The sequence below is a fragment of the Armigeres subalbatus genome, chromosome 2 (assembly GCF_024139115.2).
Source record: "Armigeres subalbatus isolate Guangzhou_Male chromosome 2, GZ_Asu_2, whole genome shotgun sequence".
In the NCBI taxonomy this organism is placed as follows: Eukaryota; Metazoa; Arthropoda; class Insecta; order Diptera; family Culicidae; genus Armigeres; species Armigeres subalbatus.
Window position 1 is genome coordinate 107,090,718 of NC_085140.1, and position 27,571 is coordinate 107,118,288.

General features: G+C 40.8%; 1 protein-coding gene across 1 annotated transcript; it reads right to left on the minus strand.

Annotated features, from left to right (window-relative positions):
- Positions 1-26,549, minus strand: LOC134209131 (uncharacterized). The gene is made up of 4 exons (XM_062685115.1): positions 26,468-26,549; positions 708-998; positions 574-645; positions 1-517 (listed from the first exon to the last, which is right to left on the minus strand). Exons 1-4 carry the CDS (start codon positions 26,547-26,549, stop codon positions 240-242), a joined length of 723 nt encoding a protein of 240 aa, XP_062541099.1. The 3' UTR covers positions 1-239.
- Between the last annotated feature and the right edge of the window lie 1,022 nt (positions 26,550-27,571).

A 27,571-nucleotide genomic window follows, 5' to 3' on the forward strand; every position in this document is an offset into this window, starting at 1 on the left:
TGCAGCAACGAAACGGCAAATGCTGTTGCACCCGGGTGTCTAATCTGATTGGGTTGGGTGGGCGGCCATAAATTACGGTACGTGCGCACGTTCTAGTTTCTCGCCGACACCCAACCTCAATTCATCCAACGTTCGAATGTTTAGCGATTCACGCTCTTCAACCTAAGGTTGGCACAAAAAACTTCTCCGTGGCGTCCTCAGCGGACGCCACACTTCACGCAAGAATAATTGGTCCGGACTCACCAGATGGTTACTGCTGCTGCTGTACCTGCGCTGCTGTTACCGCTGATGTCGGTTGGCGATTGATGATCGCCACGTGGGCCAATGAATGGTGGTTGGCGACTTCCACGTGTCGACGAATGGCGGTTTGGTCGATGGTGGCAATTGACGACCACAACTCCCCGCTGAAGCGATGTAGAGACGGATCGCTTCCCACCGGACAAGATGACGGGTTCCGGGGTCTTTCGTCCTGGGGACTCCGCTGACCTGGCGCTGGGAAGAGATATATAGCCGTCGGCTATTCAGAACAATTACAACACTGCACAGATTTCACGATAGCACGATTCACATTACCTGGCCTAGATTGATTAAGAGCACACAAATCTAGCCTACGACGCACACTATATTTTTGCACAACTATCGAAACTATACGAGGAGGAATCATTAAAATACAAATATCAAGTTCAACCACGTTGCTTTAAACTTACAAAATGAATTACGATTACACGAACAAAGCAAGACCCTTCCACTGTTATCTGCGGTTCGGACGAAAGTGAGCGAAACCGTGATCCTCAGATTAAGGAACGTAACCTCGCCGAATTCAATTCGGATTTCCCGCGAATCTTTTCGACCGATTGGACAATTGCGAGATATTAATTTGACCGCTGGCTCTTCGTGCAATTTCGGGTGCAGCCACGACTCTCTCTTTCCCAATCTCCCGAAAACTTCCTTGGACCTGACCTTGATCTCGCGAAATCGAGCGCGGCGGAAATCGCGACCTATCGTTTTATGGGTAATCGATCAGTGTCGTTATGCTTTTACTGGCCTACCATTTGGCGTACGTGAATTTAATTGGTTTATGGAGAATGCTATGTTCTAAATTAAAGATTGTGTTGCCTATTATCTATTTAGCCTATTGCAGATTGTAGCAAATGCTACAAGTACCTACAGCTGGAACGGTGCCCAGTCGATTATCGACGTTACGTTCTGGAGCCCTGGCCAAACGAGTAGTTCGAACTGGAGGATAGATGATGGCTACACTCACAGCGACCACCTGGCGGTTCGCTACAGGATCGACTATACGATCAGCATTCAGCGGACGGAAAAAGGGGCGAGGCCTAACCCTCGTATGTGGAAGACATCGTACTTCGACGACGAAGTGTTAAAGGAAGCGCTCTGCCGCGAGCACAATACTCTCGGTCTGAGCTGGTAACAGTACTCTCGCGTGCATGCGATGCCACCATGCCTAGGAAAGTCCATCCTAGGAATGGGAGGCCACCGGCTTACTGGTGGACTCAAGCAATTGCGAACCTGCGCCGCGCCTGCCTACGGGCAAGGAGGCGGATGCAGCGAGCACGCACAGAAGAGGAGCGTGTTGAACGACAGGTGGCGTTCGTGGCTGCTAGAGCCGCTCTGAAGACTGAGATTAGATCAAGCAAAAAAGCCTGCTTCGAGGGCCTGTGTCAAAGTGCCAACGCGAATCCATGGGGTGACGCCTATAGGGTCGTAATGGCCAAGACACGTGGGGCGATGGCCCCTATACAGAGCGGTCTCCAGAGATGCTGGAGAGGATCATCGCGGGGCTCTTCCCACGTCACGACCCAAGTCCCAGTGGCCAGGGTGGCCGACGAGGGAAGAGTAACTGTGGCGGAACTTGCGGGGATTGCACAGTCCCTTAGTGTAGGTAAGGCGCCAGGACCGGATGGTATTCCGAACCTGGCCATCAAAGCGGCCATTACTGAGGCTCCCGAGATGTTCAGATCTGCTATGCAGAGATGCCTGGACGCGGGCGCCTTCCCTGAAGCATGGAAAAGGCAGAGCTTGGTCCCATTGCCAAAAGCGGGAAAACCACCGGGGGATCCGTCGGCATATAGACCAATATGCCTGCTTGACACGGCGGGGAAGGTGCTCGAGAAGATCATCCTCAACAGGTTGTTGATACGCACGGAGGGTGCGGATGGTCTATCGAGTAACCAGTTTGGCTTCCGAAAGGGTAAGTCGACCGTAGACGCTATCTTGTCGGTTACCAAATCCGCGGAGATAGCTATCCAGCGTAAGAGGAGGGGAGTTCGCTATTGTGCAGTAGTGACTCTCGACGTGAGGAATGCTTTCAATAGTGCCAGTTGGGCAGCTATTGCAGATGCGCTCCTGCGTCTTGGAATTCCCTGTACAAGATTCTCGGAAGCTACTTCCAGAATCGAGTACTGGTATACGACACGGAGGCGGGTCGGAAGTGCGTTGACATAACCTCAGGGGTTCCGCAAGGTTCCATACTGGGTCCGGTGTTATGGAACGTCATGTACGACGGTGTCTTGAGGTTGAAGTTCCCGGTGGGCGTAGTAATCGTCGGCTTCGCTGACGATATTACGCTGGAGGTCTACGGCGAATCGATCGAAGAGGTGGAATTGACTGCAGCCCACTCGATCGCAATTGTGGAGGAGTGGATGAGTTCCAGGAAGTTAGAACTGGCTCACCACAAGACTGGGGTGGTTGTTGTTAACAACCGAAAGTCGGAGCAACAAGCGGTGATAAGGGCAGGCAACTGCACGGTCACCTCTGAACGCTCCATCAAACTCTTGGGGGTAATGATCGACGATAAGCTCACCTTTGGTAGCCACGTCAATTACGCCTGCAAGCGTGCCTCCACAGCTATAGCGGCACTGTCCCGGATGATGTCCAATAGCTCTGCGGTTTATGCCAGCAAGCGCAAGCTTCTGGCTAGCGTTGCTCTATCCATACTGAGGTATGGGGGGCCAGCTTGGGGCACGGCCCTGCGTATTAACTGCTACAGAACGAAGTTAGAAAGTACGTATAGGCTCATGTGCCTAAGAGTTGCGAGCGCGTACCGTACCGTGTCGCACGATGCACTTTGCGTCATCACCGGTATGATGCCTATCGACATAGTTATCGGTGAAGACATAGAGTGCTTCGAAATGCGCGGCACGAGAGGCATCCGTAGGACTGTCAGGTTGGCCTCAATGGTCAAATGGCAGCGTGCGTGGGACAGTTCCACTAAGGGTAGATGGACACATAGGTTGATACCGGAGATAGGTACGTGGGTCAAGGGGCGCCATGGGGAAATCACTTTCCACCTGACCCAGGTCCTTACAGGCCACGGTTGCTTCAGACAGTACCTACACCGGTTCGGACACTCGGCCTCGCCCGAGTGTCCGGTGTGCGTAGGTTTAGAGGAAACGGCGGAACACGTGTTGTTCGTGTGCCCGCGTTTTCGCACAATGCGTGACCACATGCTTGCCACATGTGGTCTGGACACTACCCCGGACAACCTAGTCCGGAGGATGTGTAAAGATGAAGTTGGCTGGAACGCCGTTTTATCGGCTATCGTCCAAATCGTCTCGGAGCTACACAGAAGGTGGCGCGTGGACTCGAGGAATGGCTAGTTCAGGCGCAAATAAGAGGTGGTCCAAGGGTTCGGAGTCGGCTTCATGGGTCATACCGGTGCCCTGTGGTCGAACTCGATCCTTTTATCGAACAAGTGGCCGCGTGAAGAACAACATGGTATCGTCGCTTTCGCGGCGTCGGTCAACCGGGCGGGTTCCGAGCCCGAGGACGGAAAGAGGTCCTCGTCAAGGCTGGGACAGGCGTAGGCACCGCGTCGGCAAGTCCCTCTGTGTGCTGGCGAATAGGCCCTATCGCAGAAAGGTCAATTTGGGGTGCACGCGGCATCATCATTCTTGATACCAGTCGTGCAGAGGGAAGCAGGCGGGAGGTCGACCCTTCCCACCTTCCGAGGACATAGGGCGTGGTAAAGCCACCTGGAAAGCCGGCAATGCGCTGGCACGATACCATGGTGTTCTTCTAAAAAGCGAGTCACGATGTTCAGTGCTGCAAGGACACGCAGCCAACCTCGAGGGTGCGTTATGCACTGGCCACCATTTGAAGCATTACTTTCTGGTTATACCGAAGGGACGATGGGCTTGGCGGCAATGGGAACGGTTTAGCGGGTCGGGGATGAAGTCCTGCCTCCCTCATTGGAGGTGGCCCCTAACCCAGCACTTCCTGGTCAACCCAGGATGTCTGTTGAGCAGATTCCCCCTCCATTGTTTAGGAAGAAAAAAAGAAAAACACACACACACACACACACACACACACACACACACACACACACACACACACACACACACACACACACACACAGATATCACCTCAATCCGTCGAACTTAGTCGATTGGTATATAACACTATGGGTCTCCGGACCTACTATAAAAACTCATTTTTGGAGCGAACATATAGCCTTTACGTATACTTTGTATACGAGAAAGGCAAATTAAGTTTTTTTTTCTAATTTGTTATTAGTTTTAAGTTAGTATAAGCAAAATTATCCTTCCACCTTGCGGGGTGAGAATGGAGGCGGAGACTGGAGAAGGCAATGTGCCTGCTAAAGATGGAGGGCGCACTCGATTGTACCATGCGGCTTCGCCTGGGCCTTGGGTTGTTTACTTTCGGCAGAAAGTAAAAAGCCTAGATTTTCTCGGCATTAAACGAGATTTGACGCGTCGTTTTCCGAAGCTTGATTTTGGCCAGATCAACAGGAACAAACTACGCATCACCGCACCTACATACCAGGTGGCGAATGAAATTGCTGGCGACAGGGCGTACAATGTTGAATATATGGTTTATGTCCCCTCGCGGGAGGTCGAAATTGAAGGTGTGATCAACGCAGTGAGCCTGACTTGCAAGGATGTACTTGCGGGAAAAGGCCGCCTAAAGAATGCAATGGAGTCTACCGTGGATATTCTGGACTGCAAGGAATTGCATTCAGCAGCCACGGTAGATGGAAAGAAGGTATATTCCAAGTCAGGTTCGCTTCGGGTGACGTTCGCCGGTTCGATGCTCCTTTTTGTGCCAAGGGTATTTAATTGTACCAATTGCAAACAACTTGGTCACACTGCCGAGTTTTGTGACAACAAACCACGTTGTGGCTGTAGTAATTAAGCTATTCCAAATGACACTGCACTATCAATAGACCTTTATATCGAATCTTAATGTATGCAAACTTTTATCATTATCAGTACGAATCAAACTTCATTTACATTAAAAAAATAATAAATCAAATGAAAATAAGTTGTTTTATAACGTCTTACAGTAATGTCTATGCAAACGGCAACATAAGCAGCATAAGTTGAGAACTGTCATAATTTAGGTAAATACGATGTGAGCCGATATTCAGAGCAAGGTTATTTTAACTAAACAAAGACTAATTTAATAAAGATTGGGGAAAACAAACGTTGCAAAAAAAATTAGGATATGATGATGACATTTATAAGTATCAACTCAATTCGAATGAACTGAATTGATTAAATTGATTTTAAGGAAGTGATCAATAAAATTATATGAATAACATAAAACGAATCATGAATTGTAAATGTAAACAATATTACGTTCGATGGAACCTAATTTTACAAGCAAACAGAAATGTGATGAAAATGTTATTTATGCATGTGCCGTTATATAATTCTTCAACGCTGACTCCTATAGTGAAGTAAATTCCCATAGTGCAATAATTATCCGAGCAATATAGAGTGGTAACGGGATGAAACGTTTCATGACATAACGAACGCGAGGAAACGGTGAAACGCAAAAAAAAAAGACTTGAGCTGCTGACCGGGAACATAGGTCGAGAAGAAAACGGAAAGCTCATTCTGAAAACGATTTTTACGGAAGACGGTCGTGTTGCAGTGTGTCGCAGTGGAATTTTGTACAGCGTTTTTCCCGTGAAATACGACAGTGGCAAATGTTCTGATGATCTGATGTTCTGATGATCCTGCGGAGGTACACGTGCCCGAAAAGAGGAAGCAACCGTCTTCCCCGGGATCGCGCCGCAAGAGAACAAAAACCATCCATAAAAGCTTGGCAAAATATAATGGGGGTAATGGGGGTTTATTTAAAATCCCGAAGCAACCTGTCCCTACTACTTCTTTTGATCCTAGTTGCAGTAAGGCATTCCCGCCATAGCCAAAATCCGATGTTTCAAAGAAACATTCGGCTAGGAGAATCAACGAAAGAAAAAAAGTAATTCGCACTTCTAGTAAAAGTATTCCGTCCAAGCGAGGATTGATCTCCTTTAAGGACCTTGTGGACCGTTTTGCCTTTCTCGTACAACTAAGTTGTACCGAAAGGCTATCATTTCACTCCAAATTCGAACTTTTGATAAAAGTCCCGGAGACCCATAGTGTTATATACCATTCGACTCGGCTCGATGAGCTGAACAAATGTCTGTCTGTCCGTGTGTGCGTGTGTGTGTGTATGTGTGTGCGTGTGTATGTGCACAAAATGCCATAAAAAACATTAGCCAAATTTTCACATAGAAACTCTTAGCCGATTTTCTTGCAACAAGTTGCATCCGACAGAGACTAAAACGCTGTTGATCACTATTGAATTTTATAATAATTGCAAATTGCAAAAAATAGATAGAATATTAAAATAGTGATGAGACATAGTCACGTAGAACAATAATGTGTTATGAAAAATGCCTTGCATCTATGAATATTTTATCCGTGGCATCCCATTAAGAGTTTCATCGCACTATAAAGATGCTCGTGTTGCACGCATTTAGGCGTAAGTATGCTCTTCGTTCAGTTTCATAGTACTATGAAATTGTCCGAAAGACAAAATTCGAACATAGGAAATTCGAGAAACTTTTGACAGCGCCATCTGTCGTCTACTAGTGTAAATTTTCTATCATAACATTAGACGGTGTAACTGTTTTGCCTTTCTTGTACATCATCGAGGTGTAAGCGTAAAGGCTACATTTATTACCTTTTTGCGCGAGAAAGGCACCATCACCGTTAGGTGGATTAATCTGGGTTTTTTTGAATTTATTCAATATTCCGAATTCATTGAGGCCTATCATTGACCTTTTTATACCAACAGTGGAAAGTTATCTGAAGCAATTGACTGTTTCATGGCCCCTTCTTGCAGGAATTGTATCTTTCGATGGATAATACGGCCAATACCCAAGATACAATCACTGTGCTGCAGTGGAACTGTCATAGTCTGAAAAATAAATTAGACGTGTTCAAGTTTTTGATTCGCAATTCCGATTGCGATATATTTGCACTCTGTGAAACATGGCTTCCTTCTGAAGATGTAATTAACTTCCACGTTTTTAATATTATTCGCCAAGATCGGGATGAAAATTATGGTGGCGTTCTTTTGGGGATCAAAAAATGCTACTCCTTCTACAAAATTCCCATTCCGACTGTTCCCGGCTTAGAAATCGTCGCATGCCAAGTAAATGTGAAGAATAAAGATCTTTGCATAGCTTCAGTGTACATTCCTCCAAATGCCTCTATTAATCGTCGACATTTTTGGAGCGCAGTCTCTCTCCTATCATCTCCAGTATTGATATTGGGAGATATGAACGCACATGGTATTGGATGGGGCGAAACGTATGACGATTATAGAGCGCCTATTTTCTATGATTTTAGTGACGATTTCAATTTGAATATTTTGAACACTGGTGAAGTAACTCGAATAGGACCAAATGGTCAACAAAGCCGTATTGATCTGTCTTTATGTTCAAATTCACTATCATTAGATTGCACGTGGAAGGTAATTCAAGATCCCCATGCCACAGTGGTTCCATTCTCCTAGAAGGGCGGTCATAAATATAAATTACGGAAGTTATACGGTAAAATGGTGTACTTTTAGTATTTTTCGGGTTAAATAGCCTATTTTTTATTATTTGGTAGGCTCAGTCATTATCATACTTTACGAAGCCGATTTCAGTATTATATGCAAAAATCCAACAAACAACGTTCAATTTACATTCTTGAGGAAGATGCGTGGGTGTGAAGATGCTTGTTATTGTGAAAGTAGTAAACGAAAATAAACCTGATTAATCCACCTAGCAATGTTAATGCCTTTCTAGGGCATATGAAAAAATAGTATTTTTGCCATAACTTTTAGACCCATTGTGCGATCTAGCCAATTCTTATTAGAAAACAAAAGGATATGATTCCACGTGGAACGCAACTTGTTCCGAACAAATCGGTTAAGTCTAGATCAACATTTGAAAAGGGCGTAACAGCTAAAATTTATTCCTTCTGATTATTTGTCCACATATATAGCTAAATATGTAGACGAAGAATCAGAAAGATAAATAGTGACTGTTACGCCCTTTCCAAATGTTGGTCTAGAAGTATGAGTGCCTAAAAATAAGTGAGTTTTTTTGGCACATACATACGCACACATACACACGCACAGACATATATCATCTGGTATATAATACTATGGGTCTCCGGGCATCCTATAACAGTTCATTTTTGGAACAAACGTATAGCCTTTACGTATACTTAGTATATGAGAAAGGCAAAAAGGTTTAATATATCAATTTAAAATTAAATATAATACTATTATCACAGACAAACAGACATAACATATTGAACATTCACTTATCAAATTCATCGTCGTTCAAACACTACACACTTAAATCATTTCACAGATTTCGGTGAATTTTGCTTCAATTCACCGAAATCTCAACAGCAGATATGTTCGGTAGTTATTTCACCGATTTTCTGTGGTATTTTCCTTTGTTCAACTGTCAAAACCACCAAAAAATCTGTAAAATGTTTACCGAACAGTTCTGCTGTTGAGATTTCGGTGAAATTTCACAGAAATCTGCGATTTATTTTAAGTGTGTAACGACATCTGTTGATTTTAGTTAGTTGAGCAAACCACGAACCAGATGGCGGTAGTGTGCAAGCGTCAAATTCGAGCAAATCCGATGCGCGCACCACTAGTGATCGATTGTTTGAATTGACCAGCAAATCAGTGATAGAAATTTGTCGAGTGTTATGTATGTTTGTCTGTGCTATTATACCACGATATTCTCAGAGATGTCAGCTGCTTTTCAGTCTCATAAAGTTGACCACGATAAACATAATACTCGTGTTCATCAATTTGGTATTTTTTTACCATCGATTTTTTATTTCCAAGCCCAGTCGCAGACTGTGGTAATTGAAATCCCATTTAGGCAGCAGCCAGAAATATGAATACACTTGAAGGATATTCGGAAAGAAATTATAGTACACGATGAAATTGAGCAGAAAATATGATATCTGTTGAACAAAAATAATTTTGTTATTTGTTTACACTTAGCTTTTTCGTGGATGGTTGCAGCTGAAATAGCCTTTAGATGAAGGATAGGAGTGTAAATATCAACTCAAAGGATGTTTCTGGAGGGGATCTGAAGGGGAAACATACTTTCTTAGTGGATGAAGAAGATAACAAAATTGAGTAGAAAATTGTGTTTTCGTCAAAGAAACATAGTAAAGCTATTTGTTTACCATTTGCTTGGTCGCAAACGGTCGCAGCTGCAATAGCCTTTAGATGACAGATTAGAGTGTAAATATTTACTCACATGATGTTTCTGGAAGGGATTTGAAGGGGAACCTTACTTTCTTGGAGGATGAAGATAATAAAATTTAGAAGAAAATTGTTTTTCCGTCGAAGAAACATAGAAAAGTTATTTGTTCAACATTTGCTTGGTCGCAAACGGTCGCAGCTGAAATAGCCTTTAGATGACAGATTAGAGTCTAAATATTTACCCAGAGGATGTTTCTGGAAGGGATTTGAAAGGGAAACATACTTTCTTGGAGGATGAAGATAACAAAATTTAGAAGAATATTGTTTTTCTGTCGAAGAAACATTGAAAAGTTATTTGTTTACCATTTGCTTGGTCGCAAACGGTCGCAGCTGAAATAGCCTTTAGATGAAAGATAGGAGTGTAAATATTTACTCAAAGGATGTTTCTGGAGGGGATCTGAAGGGGAAACATACTTTCTTAGTGGATGAAGAAGATAACAAAATTGAGTAGAAAATTGTGTTTTCGTCAAAGAAACATAGTAAAGTTATTTGTTTACCATTTGCTTGGTCGCAAACGGTCGCAGCTGAAATAGCCTTTAGATGACAGATTAGAGTGTTAATATTTACTCACATGATGTTTCAGGAAGGGATTTGAAGGGGAACCTTACTTTCTTGGAGGATGAAGATAACAAAATTTAGAAGAAAATTGTTTTTCAGTCGAAGAAACATATAAAAGTTATTTGTCTATTATTTGCTTGGTCGCAAACGGTCGCAGCTGAAATAGCCTTTAGATGACAGATTAGAGTGTAAATATTTACTTAGAGGATGTTTCTGGAGGGGATTTGAAGGGGAAACATACTTTCTTGGAGGATGAAGATAACAAAATTTAGAAGAAAATTGTTTTTCTGTCGAAGAAACATAGAAAAGTTATTTGTTTACCATTTGCTTGGTCGCAAACGGTCGCAGCTGAAATAGCCTTTAGATGACAGATTAGAGTGTAAATATTTACTCACAGTATGTTTCTGGAGGGGATTTGAAGGGGAAACATACTTTCTTGGAGGATGAAGATAACAAAATTTAGAAGAAAATTGTTTTTCCGTCGATGAAACATATAAAACAGTTATTTGTTTACCATTTGCTTGGTCGCAAACGGTCGCAGCTAAAATAGCCTTTAGATGACAGATTAGAGTGTTAATATTTACTTAGAGGATGTTTCTGGGGGGGATTTGAAGGGGAAACATACTTTCTTGGAGGATGAAGATAACAAAATTTAGAAGAAAATTGTTTTTCTGTCGAAGAAACATAGAAAAGTTATTTGTTTACCATTTGCTTGGTCGCAAACGGTCGCAGCTGAAATAGCCTTTAGATGACAGATTAGAGTGTAAATATTTACTCACAGTATGTTTCTGGAGGGGATTTGAAGGGGAACCATACTTTCTTGGAGGACGAAGATAACAAAATTTAGAAGAAAATTGTTTTTCCGTCGAAGAAACATAGAAAAGTTATTTGTTTAACATTTGCTTGGTCGCAAACGGTCGCAGCTGAAATAGCCTTTAGATGACAGATTAGAGTGTAAATATTTACTCACAGGATGTTTCTGGAAGGGATTTGAAGGGGAACCATACTTTCTTGGAGGATAAAGATAACAAAATTTTAAGAAAATTGTTTTTCCATCGAAGAAATATAGAAAAGTTATTTGTTTACCATTTGCATGGTCGCAAACAGTCGCAGCTGAAATAGCCTTTAGATGACAGATTAGAGTGTAATTATATACGCACAGGATGTTTCTGGAGGGGACTTCAAGGGGAACCATACTTTCTTGGAGGATGAAGATAACAAAATATAGGAGAAAATTGTTTTTTCGTCGGCGAAACATAGAAAAGTTATTTGTTTAACATTTGCTTGGTCGCAAACGGTCGCAGCTAAAATAGCCTTTAGATGACAGATTAGAGTGTAAATATTTACTCACAGTATGTTTCTGGAGGGGATTTGAAGGGGAACCATACTTTCTTGGAGGACGAAGATAACAAAATTTAGAAGAAAATTGTTTTTCCGTCGAAGAAACATAGAAAAGTTATTTGTTTACCATTTACTTGATTGCAGATGGTCGCAGCTGAAATAGCCTTTAGATGATAGAGAATAGTATAAATATCTACTCAGGAAATGTTTCTGGAGGGGATCTGAAGGGGAAACATATTTTATTGATGGGTGATAATAATGAAATTCAGAAGAAAATTGTGAATTTGTTCATCAAACACATTAGAGTTTTTCGTTGACCATTTGCTTGATTGCGGGCGGTACCAGCTGAAATAGCAGATGACAGATTAGAGTGTAAATATTTACTCAGAGGATATTTCAAGAGGGAATTCAAAGGTAAAACATAAGTTTCATGAGGTATGCCAACATTTTCACGTATAGTTTATTTAACTGGATTATCTTAAATTCGAAGCCTTATACAGGTCATATTAGCTCAAATTCTACAAAAATGATGATTGCATCTTATATAGTATACCATAAAGTAGCAGTTTAGGGATAACTTGTTGAATTTCGATAAAGTCATGTTTTTGGATTTATGACCTATGGGGGAACCACTGTGCCATGGTAGTGACCATATACCGATAGTCACCACAATTAAGAGTGGCTATCAACAATCTGAGCCAGTTAATGTTCCTTTCGATCTCACGAAGAACATTGACTGGCAAAAATTTGCATCGGCGGTAAAAATTGGTATTGACTCAACTGATACTCTTCCACTTTTGGATGAATATCGATTCCTTATTGAGTTGATTCAAAAAAGCGCACTAGAAGCTCAGAAACGACGCGTTCCAAGTACATCTGTCATCAGAAGACCAGCCACTCCTGGATCTGATGCCTTCAAGGCCTTCCGTAAACACGGAAGGTCAGAGCTTTTTGAAGAGTATTTGAGGCTCGAAAGAAAACTCAAAAATCTTCTCAAGGCAAAAAAACGTAGCTACTGGCGACGTTTTGTCGAGGGACTATCACGAGAAACCTCAATGACAACACTTTGGAAAACGGCTCGCAACATCCGGAACCGCATTTCCACCAATGAGAGTGAAGAATACTCCAATCGATGGATATTCAACTTCGCAAAAAGGTCTGCCCAGATTCCGTACCAGCAGAACCGCTATTTCGAGAATCAGTCACTGATCCCGGTTCTTTGGGTGGACCATTCACAATGCTGGAACTTTCTATGTCTCTTCTTTCATCGAATAACTCTGCTCCGGGATGCGATAACATCAAATTCAATCTTCTTAAAAACCTCCCAGATATCGCAAAAAGACGATTACTTGACCTGTACAACTGTTTCATGGAGTACAACATTGTGCCACCTGAATGGCGACAGGTCAAAGTAATAGCTATTCAAAAGCCTGGGTAGACGCTGGTTTCCACAATTCACAGTTTCACAATTCATACCGACCGATTGCCATGCTATCGTGCATGAGGAAATTATTGGAGAAAATGATCCTTTCAAGAGTCGACCATTGGGTCGAAGAAAATGCATTGCTTTCAAATACTCAGTTTGGATTTCGCAAAGGGAAAGGAACAAACGATTGTCTAGCGTTGCTTTCTTCAGATATACAACTGGCCTTTGCGCACAAGGAGCAATTGGCTTCAGTATTCTTGGATATTAAGGGCGCTTTTGATTCAGTTTCCATAGAAGTACTGTCAGATAATCTGCACAGTAGTGGATTACCCGTTATTTTGAACAATTTCTTGTATAATTTGTTGTCAGAAAAACAAATGAACTTCACACTCGGCACTCTGACAACTTCCAGAAATAGCTGCATGGGCCTTCCCCAAGGATCATGTTTAAGTCCCTTGCTTTATAATTTCTATGTTCAAGATATTGACAATTGTTTGGAAGGACAATGCACGCTCAGACAACTTGCAGATGATGCCGTGGTCTCTCTAAGAGGTCCATGTGCAGCTGTCTTGCAAGGACCATTGCAAAGTGCCCTAGATAATCTGACTGTTTGGGCCAGACATTTAGGGATCGAGTTTTCACCGCAAAAAACTCAGTTGGTTGTGTTTACTAGGAAGCGGTACCCAGCTCAACTGAAACTAAAACTGTTGAATGATGACATCAACCAATCTTTATCTTCTAAATACCTTGGGGTCGTGTTTGATTCTAAATGTACTTGGAAACTCCATTTTGAGTATTTGATACAAACATGCCGGAAAAGGATCCATTTTCTACGTTCTATCTCCGGAACCTGGTGGGGTGCTCACCCGGAAGACCTCATCAAACTCTATAGAACGACTATTCTCTCTATTTTAGAGTATGGCTCTTTCTGCTTCCTCTCAGCAGCTGATTGCCACCTGATCAAATTGGAACGAATTCAGTATCGTTGTTTGCGTATTGCCCTTGGCTGCATGCATTCGACGCATAACATGAGCCTGGAGGTGCTTGCTGGAGTCACTCCTTTAAAGCACCGTTACTGGGAGCTCTTACTTAGAATACTTGTCAAATGTGGAACAAGTAACACACTTGTCTTAGATAACTTCGATAAAATGCTTGAACTGACTTGTCGTTCAAGATTCCTTAGAGTCTATCTCAACTACATTTCTTCAGATCTTTGTCTTCCGTGTTATAATCCACCTCGAGTTCCCTTCACCAACGACAGTTCCTCAATTGTCTACGATCTGTCCATGAAACATGCTATTCAAGGAATACCAGATCATCTTCGACAAATATCTATTTTCTCCCTTTTTTCAGAAAAATATGAACATGTCAATTGCAACAACAGATATTTCACTGATGGTTCTCGCATTAACGGATCCACTGGCTCGGTGTTTTCAATGTAACTTCAACCACCTTCCGAAAACTTCAGGAACCGTGCTCGGTTTATGTTGCTGAGCTGGCAGCAATTAACTTCGCTTTGGGGATAATTTCCAATCAGCCCGTAGACCATTATTTCATCTTCTCGGATAGTCTTAGTTCTATCGATGCACTCCGGCCGATGAAACCTGTTAAGCACGCATCTTACTTTCTTACAAACATAAGAGAGCAGATGCATGTTTTGGTCGAAAGATCATTCAAGATTACCTTTGTTTGGGTCCCATCTCACTGCTCAATCTACGGCAATGAGAAGGCAGACTCGCTGGCAAAGGTGGGCGCACAGGAAGGTGAAGTTTATGATATACAATACTCGAGCAACGAGTTTTTCCCATTAGTCCGTCAGAGTACTCTTCAAAGTTGGCAAAGAAATTGGACACACAACGAACTTGGACGGTGGCTATTTTCCATAGTTCCAAAAGTTTCTGGGCGAGCGTGGTTCAGAGGTGAGCACTTAAGTCGAGGCTTCATTCGCGTGATGTCGAGACTTATGTCTAATCACTTTTCACTAAACGCACATCTGTACAGAATAAACCTTGTCGATAGCAACTTATGTAGGTGCGGAGCCGGTTATGATGACATCGATCACGTAGTTTGGTCCTGCTCGGAAAATGACGCCTCCAGAGAGCAATTATTGGATACCCTTGTGGCCCGAGGTAAACAACCCTTCAGGGAAGTTCGCGGTGTTTTGGGAGATCGTGATGTTGTCTATATGCAGGCCATTTATAGTTTTCTTTGTGCTTCTGACATCAAAATCTAACATTTTGTTTTTTTTTTCTTTCTTTCTTTAAAGTTTTTTTTTTTGTTCTGTTTCTGCCTTTTTGTTCCGTAGAGCTCCATAGCTCTTGCCATCCGGAAGATGCTCCCAGTCTAACCATTCCTCGAGCACGACGACACGCCACATCGTCACTGACGCCAAATGCCCGGATGAGAAGCTGAAATTTCCTGTCCCAAATCCTAAGCCCCGTCCATCCTTAAACATTGTAAACTAACCTCGAGTCACCACGAGTACGCTGGCTTCTACCCCCCTCTTACTAACCGTAAAATAAAATGATATTGATTACAATTAATTGCATATTATTCGGCAACTCGGCCGTACGAAAACCATTTTTTTGTTAAATATCTTGGCTGTGCATATGCATATGTGCGTTGCTTCCGTTTTGAGTGGGGTGTCCTTTGAAATGCGAGAGAATTTGTTTTGGATTCCAGAAGCTCAAGCCTAAAGCAGATAATTGCATCAGGATACTCCTCTGGGTTTTTATATGAAATTCGTATGGAACGACCCACTATCCACGGACGATTTCCAATTTAAGAAGAGACGCTTAAAAACCAGAAGTCAAACTTGGCTTATGACTATCATCATTATGATCTATGTGTAGACCTCCTGTGTGCTGGACTCCACCACCACTAGAAGAGTGGACAGTAACCAAAAAGCTGGTGGTGCGGTTGTGGGTACTCCATTCCAGATCACGACTGACTTATTTTTCCTTCCTAAGCCCATTCCAACCTTTGGGGTGTTAAGTTTACCGCCGCTGATGTATTCTTTCCACATTTTATCACCCTTCTGACCGATGATGGCTCGGCGGGTTGGTTTATGGACACTGCCACCGTCAGTCGGCACCATTCATTAGGAGCCTGGAAGCGTTAAGTTTATCAAGCGTATAAAGAAGCTTAATGAATATACAATCAACTACTAGATTTACGACTTAATTTATGTTTGCAGACTAGAAAGTGACGGCATTGAGTGTCTGGTTTGGATGAAATTCTTGATTTAGTTCGGAGTTTTGATCCATAGCGTGTCAGGAATAAAAGACAGGAACATCGTCTTCGACCAGAGGTCGTACAGACTGAACACTTAACACCTAGACATCGGACAGGACACATAACACCCAGTGGACCGGTGGAGAATTTTTCGATCACGAAAAGTTTCCTCCTTACCGGGGCGGGAATCGAACCCACGCTACATAGCCCATGCGTCTAGACGATTGACGTCGCTATCCGCACGGCTACGAAGCCCACACAATAAAAAAAATCCAAAGTCAACCGAGCAGTTGAAACTGTTGTACTGTTCGTGAAAAGATCTCAGGTGAAAAGCTGCATTGTGTTTTTCATTTTTGACATCTGTCTCGATTTACCTTTCTCGTAAACTCAGTACACTGAGTAATTAATTTGCCGCAGCACTTTTTTCTTTTGTATGCTAAATATTTTATCATTTATATTTTCACTCAGTTTTAATTTTTGTCAAACATTTATTCACTTTTTTATGTGGAATTACTCCACACAAATCGTATTTCCTTAAATACTTTGAGCAAGAACAAACCACTGCACATCTGACTGCGGCTGTGCGACTGACAGGCAGTGAAAATCTTTCCACTCAACGAGACGACATTAGATTTGAATAAAAGTTACATTAAAAACGCATTACATTCCCGATTATGAGCGACTTAAATATATTTAAAATAATAAAATAGTAATATGCTTCGCCATAATCCAATCCATCAGCACCAATAAATATGCGCTTTAAGACACGATGTCTGCGCCGCCACGATCAGTGAGGACGACAGGTCTCCGCTGCTGAAGATGCTGCGGGGCTGCGATCCGCTTAGAAGCTATCTTTATCAAGTCCTCACGGTCTTCCTCCCCCGTGGCTGAGTCAGTTGTTGCTCGATCGGGTTGTGAAAGAGTGCATCAATTTTATGCTTATGCACTTTTGGTTTTATGACGATGCTCAGTTCTCGCTCACCAGCATCAACCTGCCGCCGCACCGTGTCGAGATCGCTTCGATGATCACCACGAGGGCGACGACAAAGAAACTTGGAGAGCTGGATGCGGTTCGCTTCAAAGGAATCCCTCAACGCGGACGCAATGATAAGCGAGGAAAAGTAAGTTTTATTTTACGATGCGCGCTTCACAAGTTATGCGATGAAAAGTTTTGTAATAAAAATATCATTACGAGGAATGTTTGGGAAATAATATGATCGTCAATTGGGCTGCTGCTCTTTCACGTGCTTGAGATTTTGCAAGCGGATGCGAATATGTAATGCAATGTTGCATTCGCAAAAAAGGAGTCCAGGAGTTAAGTCACATTTTAAATGTAGTCAACCAGGTATCCACTGTGGCTGCAAGCATAACTGTCCTATATTGCATCATTTTGCAAATCTGCCTTATCGTTCTGTGTCTTGAAAACACAACATCAAATAAAATCCCTCATTTGAAACAGAGTACATGTACACAAATGATGGTGAACCGATCAATTCGACTTGTATCTAATTGGTCGGCATGCCACAAACAAGATCGCCCATATTTGCTACAATCAATGCAAATTTCACACCGGTTCGCCCCCAAAACTGAATGGAGCTGCACGGTATTTCATTATATAATTATTGTTTCCAGTGCGTAATGGTAGACTGTTTGTAACTCATTATCTAATTTTTCTCCTTCCAATCAGCCACCGCCGACAAACTGCTGCCTGCTGGTGATCTGCGGTATGCCCCGTAGATTCCAAAATTGCTCGTTTTGAGAAATTTCGACTCAAACATTTGTTTTTCCTGTGTTCTTGCCGAAGCGCCCCGGTATTTCCCAGGTCCGAGAACCGCGCCGCGTAGGAAATTGGAAGGAAATTGAAAATTACGGTGGCTGCTTGTGCTGACCGCGTGGCGGCGACTATTTACCAGACAATCAACACCAATTCAAACCTCTTGCGGAGAAGGTGGGCGAAAATGCAGAGTCATTACTATCGACAATTGGTCAATTAGTACAACAAGCAGTCGAAGATATGATTCAACATCATCTAGATGAGCGTTGGCGAACCAGCAGCCTAGACGCGGTCCAAACGACCTTAACCATATCCGTACGAAAACAAAAAGAAAGAGCATGAGGTTTAAACTTGTTCGTAAATTTTGGCCACAAACGCTCACACAAAACGGACCAGCGAAGACCGTTTAACGTATTTGAAATTCCAAACGAAATTATTCGGAAGGTACAACTCTCCCGGCTCCCATATCTCGAGGGTGCAAGCAATTGACGGAATACCCTCGGAAATAAGTCTCGCCAAGGTAGCACCGCGCCATAAACTTGTTAAGGCCCGCATCCCTTTCCCCCCACGACCACCTTTCTGGGAAACCTTGGCGCTTCGGGTTTGGCTTGGGCTTGAGCGCGCTGCGGCAATTTCCTGTTCGCTTCCTGCGTGATAATTGGCCACCATCGCACCGCCGCCATTGACTGAGCCGCAGCATCAGCCCCGTCAAGTGATGGTAATTGCCGGGAAATACCACGGGCCAAACAATTGAGGAAACGAGCAAGGAAATGGGCTTCGAATTGGACTGACCGACTCTCCGCTGCAGTTGCAACGGGATATTCTTACTAGCCCAAACTGGCTTTTGCCGGATCTGACGGTTGGCAAACCGGAAGGGTAATTTTCGTGGATGTTACAATTGTTCTTCATTGTGAATAAACCTAAATTTCGAACAGCAAAATATAAATGCGATTACATAACTCTAAGATCAGTTTCCAGTTTGGGACACCTAAAACACGATTCATAGGAAAACAATCGGCCCTTACAAAAAGCGATAGCTCAGCCTACGAAAAGCTGAACATGACTCAAAGGCGATTGTGTGTGTAGAATGAGAAATGAAACAGAAAGATCAAAGGTGCCGCACCCTCAAACCACCTGCGCACCTGTGTTCCTCAATCTCGAGCAGGTATCGACGAAATAGCCTCCCATTAAAACCCTAATACCCCCTAACAGCAGATACTAATTAGATTCGTTCCACGTCGAATCAATTAAGTGATGATGTCCATTAAGGGTTCTCCTGCCCTCTGATTGGATGCATCGCCATTCGATAGGCATGGATAGGAACGTCGGTTCGCAACAAGATGGGATCCTTCTTGGAGTTGAGGCTGACAGTGTCACTACTTATTTGTGCCAAATTTCGATTCAATCACTTGAAGACATGAAGAAGTTACTTCGATTTTCAACGAAATAAAATGAAAATTTTCGTAAAAAAATAAACAAAAACAAAGAAAAAAACTAGTAGAAAAAAATCGGGGTTTCGTTGTTTTCTGATGTAGACTTTATTTCTGAAAATGAAAAACAATGATGACGAAATTCCTGTGTTACTTCTGTAGTTATTCATCGAAGTGTGTTTATATTGGTAACACTTTTAGCAACGCATCAGTTACGGCGGGTGTGGATTGTCAGTGAAAGTGCCATATTGATAGTAAGAAGAAAAGAGAAAGAGAACGATAGCATTAAGAATATAGAGCGATTCCAAGCAACAGCATCAAAATTTAAGAAAATTTTTAATTCATGATTTTCTATTGAGTTGAAACTTTGCACAGTTTTTCAATTTCATCTAAATCGTCATTTTTCGATATCAAATCTTCATATTGAGTCACGACTAACTTTTCAAAAGGGTGTATGTGAAAATGGTTCAAAAATATTTAAAAAGCTGCACAGCAAAAACGGAATGTTCGATTGTTATGATTTTTCAGCAAAGTTAGACAACTAAATGGTGATTCTTAAGAAAATGTGCACAGTAAAAAAAAATTTTTGCCTTTAAAAATATCATTTTGTCACAAAAACTCAAATATCTCAAAACCCTATCTTTTTCGAACGTAATTATACGGTCCATTATATTAGCTATCTACCATACAAATTTGGTGATGATAAACTAATAAACAAAAAGTTATGACATTTCAAACATTTCACAATTTTCACATATAGTAAACAAAAAAATTTCCGTGTATTTTTTTTTCAAGAATCGCAGTTTGATGCTGATTTCATTGTTAAGGGCCTTGCGTGAGTTAAACAAGTTGTTTGTATGATATTCCATATTTATGTATTCATCGATATTATGTATATTATATGTATAAATATTATATGTATAAATAAATAAAATGAATTAATATTATCCTAAGTATTAAATTAAATGTGGCAGTTACACAATGTTGTTATAGAAACTCTAAGAGTTTTGGGTTTGAATTTTGGTATGGGTTATGATATCATGAAAACAGTTTATTAATACTTATTTTTTATTTATTTTTATTCAAATTTTTAAAATATCGAACACTTTTGAATTATTATCAGCACAGTTTGAGTATAGTTTTGCTTTAATTTTATTTTCCGACAATGGAATGAAACAGTGAAATTTTTGGGTTCCTTGGATCGTTTTCGCGTTATTAAATTGCTCGCTGAGCTCTGAAGCCTTTATTTCGTACTCTTCAGTAGTAGTAAAACAAAATGATAATTTGGTTAAATCTTTTTCTTTTCTACGATTTGCCCAATCAAAAGTTCTTTCGCAGTTTTAATTGGATGCTCACGTTCTTTGGCTAAACTTGCTCTTGTGGCCATGCGCTTTATTGTTCCTCCAATAGCATCACAAGGACCTTTGCCATGTGATGTAGCAAAAATGCCATTCTGCATCAATTCCGTACATTGATTTAAATTGACATAGGCTCGAAAAATTCTTACGATTTTGTACTGCGACGCTGCTCCCTCCGACATGCAATATATCTTTTTGACTTCTTTATGCTTATCCACGCGTAAAAAGTTAATCATTTGTTCAATGAACAAGTTTACGGATACTGAATCGTGTCTTAAATCTTCGGAAATTATAATAAAACTTAAGCGTCCAATTTGCATACTTCCATTAAAATAAATAACGCATGGATCAATCGCAGCTTGTTCTACGCTCCAGTGATGGGACTGCACTTCACCTTGCAATACAAAGCTGTAATTTTCAGAAAAATCACAAATGACTAAAAATTCACCATTTTGTAATGTATTTTTCGTATTTTTAAAAAGCTGGATTGTTCTGTTTTAATGAAATCGTGAGGGATTAAACTTTCTAATTTCAAGCAAAAATATGACACAAACTCATCTACAGGTTTTACAATAGTTTCTATGTCACACCTATCCGTGGTCACCCATTGCTCAAATGATAACTGATCAATATATTTTTCTTCAAACTCAGCGAATAAAGTATTTTCCAATGATGAAGAATCTGGACAATCCGAACAAGATCGTAGATAGCAATTTGATGTTGTATTTTCACACAAAAGACTACCAGTTAACATTTTAATGCTGTCGTTTTCGAACTTCCTGCGCTCTGCTCAACCGATGATATACAGATTGCTCTTTTGTCAACGTTTAGACGGCAGGACGTGCAAATGCGTAAATTTGTATTCAATGTGGACATTGGAGCATAACCAGTCGCTTTCAGTTTATCTATGGTGCTTTCGGTGAGATTTCGTAACTCTTTTGAACACTTTTTCCATCAAACGGCCTACAACAGTTGAGAAAGCGGCTACTCATGTTGTTCGTAATATTTCAATAAACAAAATCACTTTTAAGTTTTTACTGACTAGTTTGGTGTCATTTGCTTGACTGAAGAAAAAATTACTATAAGATCTTTAACAACCTTAGTAGTAGTAATTTTTTGCTTTTTCGTGAGCATTGTCATGGTATGTACCTATCATGCATTTGTTGTTGTTGAAGATACCCGTTTCCTCCCGATCATAAAGTCTATTCTTTAAGAGGTATATTTTTGCAGGTAAACTATAGACGTACACGTGTATATAAATCTTTGATTTTGCAGCTTTTGTCTTAAAAATAACATTTCTGATATGTTTCTATCAACGTTATTATCAACAGGTTTCAACACTATTAAAAGAATTTTTCGCCAGTCACGTGCAATGAAAATTATGACACTATCAATACTTTTGATCACAACACTGGATCGTGTCTAAGTTTCTTATAGATGCTATGAATAATTAAATCAAAATATCATGAAAACAACTTGTTTAAATCACGTCCCTTAACAATAAAATCTGCATCAAACTGCAATTCTCGAAATAACTTACACAGAAAAAAATTTTTTACTAAATGTGAAAATTGTGAAATGTTTGAAATGTCATAACTTTTTTGTTTATTAGTTTACCATCACCAAATTTTTATGGTAGATAGCTAATATAATGGACCGTTTTCCTAAAAAATTACGTTCGAAAAAGATAGGGTTTTGAGATATTTGAGTTTTGTGACAAAATGATATTTTAAAGGCAAAAAAATTTTTTTACTGTGCACATTTTCTTAAGAATCACCATTTAGTTGTCTAACTTTGCTGAAAAATCATAACAATCGAACATTCCGTTTTTGCTGTGCAGCTTTTAAATATTTTTGAACCATTTTCACATACACCCTTTTGAAAAGTTAGTCGTGACTCAATATGAAGATTTGATATCGAAAAATTACGATTTAGATGAAATTGAAAAACTGTGCAGAGTTTCAAATATTTTCGAAATGGTCGCTCAGGATCGACTGACATGCCCCCGTGGAATGCCTCTATAGACCGCATCGTGCTTTCGTGCTGTGCGGTTCTTTCTCTCTTTGCGAAGGAAGTTTTTAATACTACCCGAAGCTATTTTAATTTCAACGGTGCTTATTAGCGCTATTTGTACCCACTGATCCCGTTACGATCTTTGCAAGGACCCGTGCCTTCGTTTTACGTTGGACCCGTTTGCGGAAGTAAAATTCCGACAAGCGGTGGTAATCCTGCAGGGACACCGTTCTGGGAAAAAACCTCTTAGAAGGTCACGTCTCCACGCTCAGCCATGAGCATTAATAAAAACAAGAGGAAGGGGGAGTCTCTGAATTCTCCACTTCCTTCAAAGAAACAAGGTTTCAAGACCGTCCTGCCTAAGCGCGGAAAAAATAGAAGGAAGCTGGAGAATTCAGATATTCCTTCTAACTCTAATATCGGAAATAATTCTTCTCCAATCGAACTGAGCAATCAGTTCGATTTGATTAATGATGAAATTGAGCAAATCGAATATACCTCTAGCCCAGGTGATTCGATTCATGCGAAAAAGCAAAGGATTCCGCCAATTGTGGTATCTGTTGCCGAGTTTTCTGGCTTCCGGAATGAGATTTTGAGTAACATTCAGGGGATCAAGGTTTCATTTCAGATTGCTAGGAAGGGAGACTGCCGCGTTTTGCCGGGATCCTTTGACGATCACAAACGTCTTCTTCAGTATTTAACTGGGAAGCGCCATAAATTCTTCACATACGACGACAAAACTGAGCGATTGTTCAAAGTCGTCTTGAAAGGTCTCCCCAGTGATGATAAATCACTGGATGAGATTAAAATTGAAATTTCTCAATTACTTGGATTTTCACCAGTCCAAGTAATTAAGATGAAAAAGAAATCCCACTCTGGTACTTCCCAGAGGGGCATTTCTCAAGAATTTTGTTTAGTTCATTTTAACAAAAGTGAACTAAATAATATGAAAAGTTTGGAAAAGGCCTGTATTATGTCCCATGTCCGTGTTACATGGGAACATTTCCGCAGGCCTGGGGGAAATTTCCAAAACCCCACCCAGTGCCGTAAGTGCCAAAAGTGGGGTCATGGAACCAAACATTGTCACATGGATGCTAAATGCATGATTTGTGGTGGAACCTCTCACACCAAGGACGCATGTCCTGTGAGAGAAGATTCCAATAAATTTAAATGTGCAAATTGTGGGGGCAATCATAAATCCAATTTCTGGGAATGCCCTTCACGCAAAAATGTTTTGAATTCCCGTGCAAAATTGATGACGGGAAATTCCAATCGGATCCCATATTCGACGGGTAGAAATTTTTCAAACGCTCAAATTTCGAAACCAGTTACCGGTCGAGCAATTCATACTCACCACAATTCACAAACAAATTTTGCCGCTCGTCAACGGGTAGCAAGCACTTCAGTAAATTCCAATTTTTCGAATGTACCTACGTATGCAAACATCGCTGCTGGTAGACAACATTTCTCTTCTCAAAATGAGGTTTATACCCATGTCCCAACGGAAAATAATGGTCATGTTGCCGATTCAGGTAGCATGACTGCTTCCGATTGATTGATTGATGATTGATGCAATGTTCAAAGCAAATACCATTCCAGAAGCTGTTCAGGTTGGTATAAAGTACACACAAAAAATTGTTATCGGACTCCGTTTTAATGGAACTAAATAATTTTGTGAAAGTTCTAAATTGGAATGCCCACTCTCTAAAAGGTAAGGAAGATGAATTATTCAACTTCCTAACAGTTCATAATGTGCATATTGCCATTATAACAGAAACTTATTTGAAGCCCGGACTCTCCATTGAAAGAGATCCAAATTATTTTATCTACAGAAATGATCGTCTTGACAGCGCCTGTGGTGGGGTAGCCATTGTCATTAATAGACGTATCAAACATAAATTATTTTCTTCGATTGAAACCAAAGTTTTTGAAACCTTGGGAGTTTCTGTTGAAACAAATTTTGGTCACCTGTCATAAGACGAGTTTAAACAATCCCATTGAATTCCACCACTTAAGTGGTGGAAACATTCTGAAAACATTCCACTAAAAAGCTCAAAATAATTTTCTTATCAAATTTTGGTCAATTTTCCTTCATTGCAGCCTATTTGCCTTTTCAATGCAGTGGGCAGCAAAACAATTTGTTGAAAGCTGATCTTCAAATTCTGACTCGCAACAAATCAAAATTCTTCGTAATTGGTGACTTCAATGCCAAACACCGTTCATGGAATAATGCTCAAAGCAATTCCAATGGTAAAATTTTATTTGAAGATTGTTCTGCGGGATATTATACTATTCAATATCCCAATGGCCCTACTTGTTTTTCTTCCAGTCAAAATCCTTCTACAATTGATTTAGTTTTAACGGATTCCAGTCAGCTGTGTGGCCAATTGGTAACTCATGCTGACTTTGACTCTGATCACCTTCCTGTGACATTTGACATCTCACAAGAAGCCATTTATAATCCAATCAACTCTACTTTTAATTATCATAGAGCTAATTGGGATTTATATAAAACATATATCGATAGGAATTTTGATGCTAATATTCCTTTGGATACCAAAAGTGATATTGACAATGCGCTCGTATCTTTGACAAATTTAATTGTCGAAGCCAGAGGCATTGCAATTCCTAAATGTGAAATTAAACTCAACTCCATTATTATTGACGACGATCTTCAGCTACTGATCCGTCTTAAAAATGTGAGGCGAAGGCAATACCAAAGAACTCGCGATCCCGCGTTGAAAGTTATTTGGCGAGATTTGCAAAATGAAATTAAAAAACGTTTCGCTATTCTGAGAAATACCAACTTTGAGAATAATGTCTCGAAGTTGGATCCCAGTTCGAAACCCTTTTGGAAATTAACGAAAATTCTTAAGAAACCTCAAAAGCCAATTCCAGCGCTTAAAGAGGGAAATAAAATTTTATTAACAAATGGCGAAAAGGCTCAAAAACTTGCTCAGCAGTTCGAGAGCGCCCATAATTTTAGTCTAGGTCTCACTAGTCCACTTAAGGATCAGGTTACACGGAGCTTCGAAGACATTCTCAATAAAGAGAATGTTTTTGACCCTTCGTTGGGAACTAATTTGGATGAAGTGAGATCTATTACTAGAAAATTTAAAAATATGAAAGCCCCGGGTGATGATGGTATTTTCTACATACTTATCAAAAAACTTCCTGAGAGCTCTTTATCCTTTTTGGTTAATTTATTTAACAAATGTTTTCAATTGGCATACTTTCCAGATAAATGGAAAAACGCCAAAGTTGTTCCAATTTTGAAGCCGGACAAAAATCCAGCTGAGGCTTCTAGTTATCGCCCAATTAGTTTGCTTTCTTCAATAAGCAAACTGTTTGAAAAGATTATTTTGAATAGAATGATGGTTCATATTAATGACAATTCTATTTTTGCTGATGAGCAATTTGGTTTTCGCCATGGGCATTCAACCACTCATCAGTTATTAAGAGTTACGAACTTAATTCGGCTCAACAAATCTGAAGGATATTCGACTGGAGTTGCTCTTCTTGATATAGAGAAAGCATTTGACAGTGTTTGGCATGAAGGTTTGATTGTAAAATTGATGAATTTTAATTTTCCTCTGTACATTAATAAACTGATTAACTGTTAACTGTCAGAATTCTAAATCTGATAGATTACCTAAAAGTGCTGGTGTTCCCCAAGACAGCATACTGGGCCCCATATTGTAAAACATTTTTACTTCTGACTTACCAGATTTACCACCAGGTTGCCAAAAATCTTTGTTTACAGATGACACAGGCCATTCCGCCAAAGGACGAAGCCTTCGTGTCATTTGTAGTAGATTGCTAAAAAGTTTGGATATTTTCTCCACTTATTTGCGAAAATGGAAAATTTCCCCGAATGCTTCCAAAACTCAGCTTATAATTTTCCCACATAAGCCGAGAGCTTCTTATTTGAAACCATCAAGCAGACATATTGTCTCTATGAATGGAGTTCCAATTAATTGGTCTAGCGGAGCTAAATATTTAGGACCTCTGCTAGATTAACCAATGTATACCAATGTACCAATGTATTTCATGGAATTTCTAATATTGAGACATTGCAACAAATGTCCAACAAAATAATTTCCAATTATAGACAAAAATCGTTGCTATCTTCTATTGCAACGATGCCCTTAGTATTAATTAGGTTAGGTTTAGTTTAAGTTGAAAACATTGTAATTCATACATGGTTCAATTCAACCAGTGGAAAAATCCTATCTGCCAGAGGCCATTAAAATGTATTAAATATAACTAAAAATGTCATATAGCAAATAAGCATGATAGTGAAGCCAGTAACAAGGCTGATGTGGCAAAACAAGGCCCCATATTGCCGTACGAAACACACTACGAACCAGAATCAAAGCCGCAACTTCAAGTGGCTCGAATCTTCCTCGATCCTCCAGCTATATTCGTTAGTCACATACCGTCGAAGCTTGGCACGATGTTGCGGAACAGGAGCGGATCCTGATCTGAACGATCCACGCCGGAAGTTGGATGGAGAATCTCCCGATGGGAGAACGCTGAACTCGACGGGAGTCTCGTCACCGGAACCCCTCCAATCGGCGGATATACTGACGCCATCTTCGGAGGCATCCGGTCTGGAAATGTTTATGTCCTGCTGTTCGTTATGTTCCACAGGGTTACTGTCCATCAGTTGCTCATTGTCTGATCCAAACATGAGAGCTCGATCTTCCTTGCTTGATGCTTCCAAGGATTCTTGTGACTCCAACTGCGTTAATAAGATAAATAGTGAACAAGTAATATACGAAAGAATAAAATATAGATTGAGTAAAAAGAGACAGCAAACAAAAAT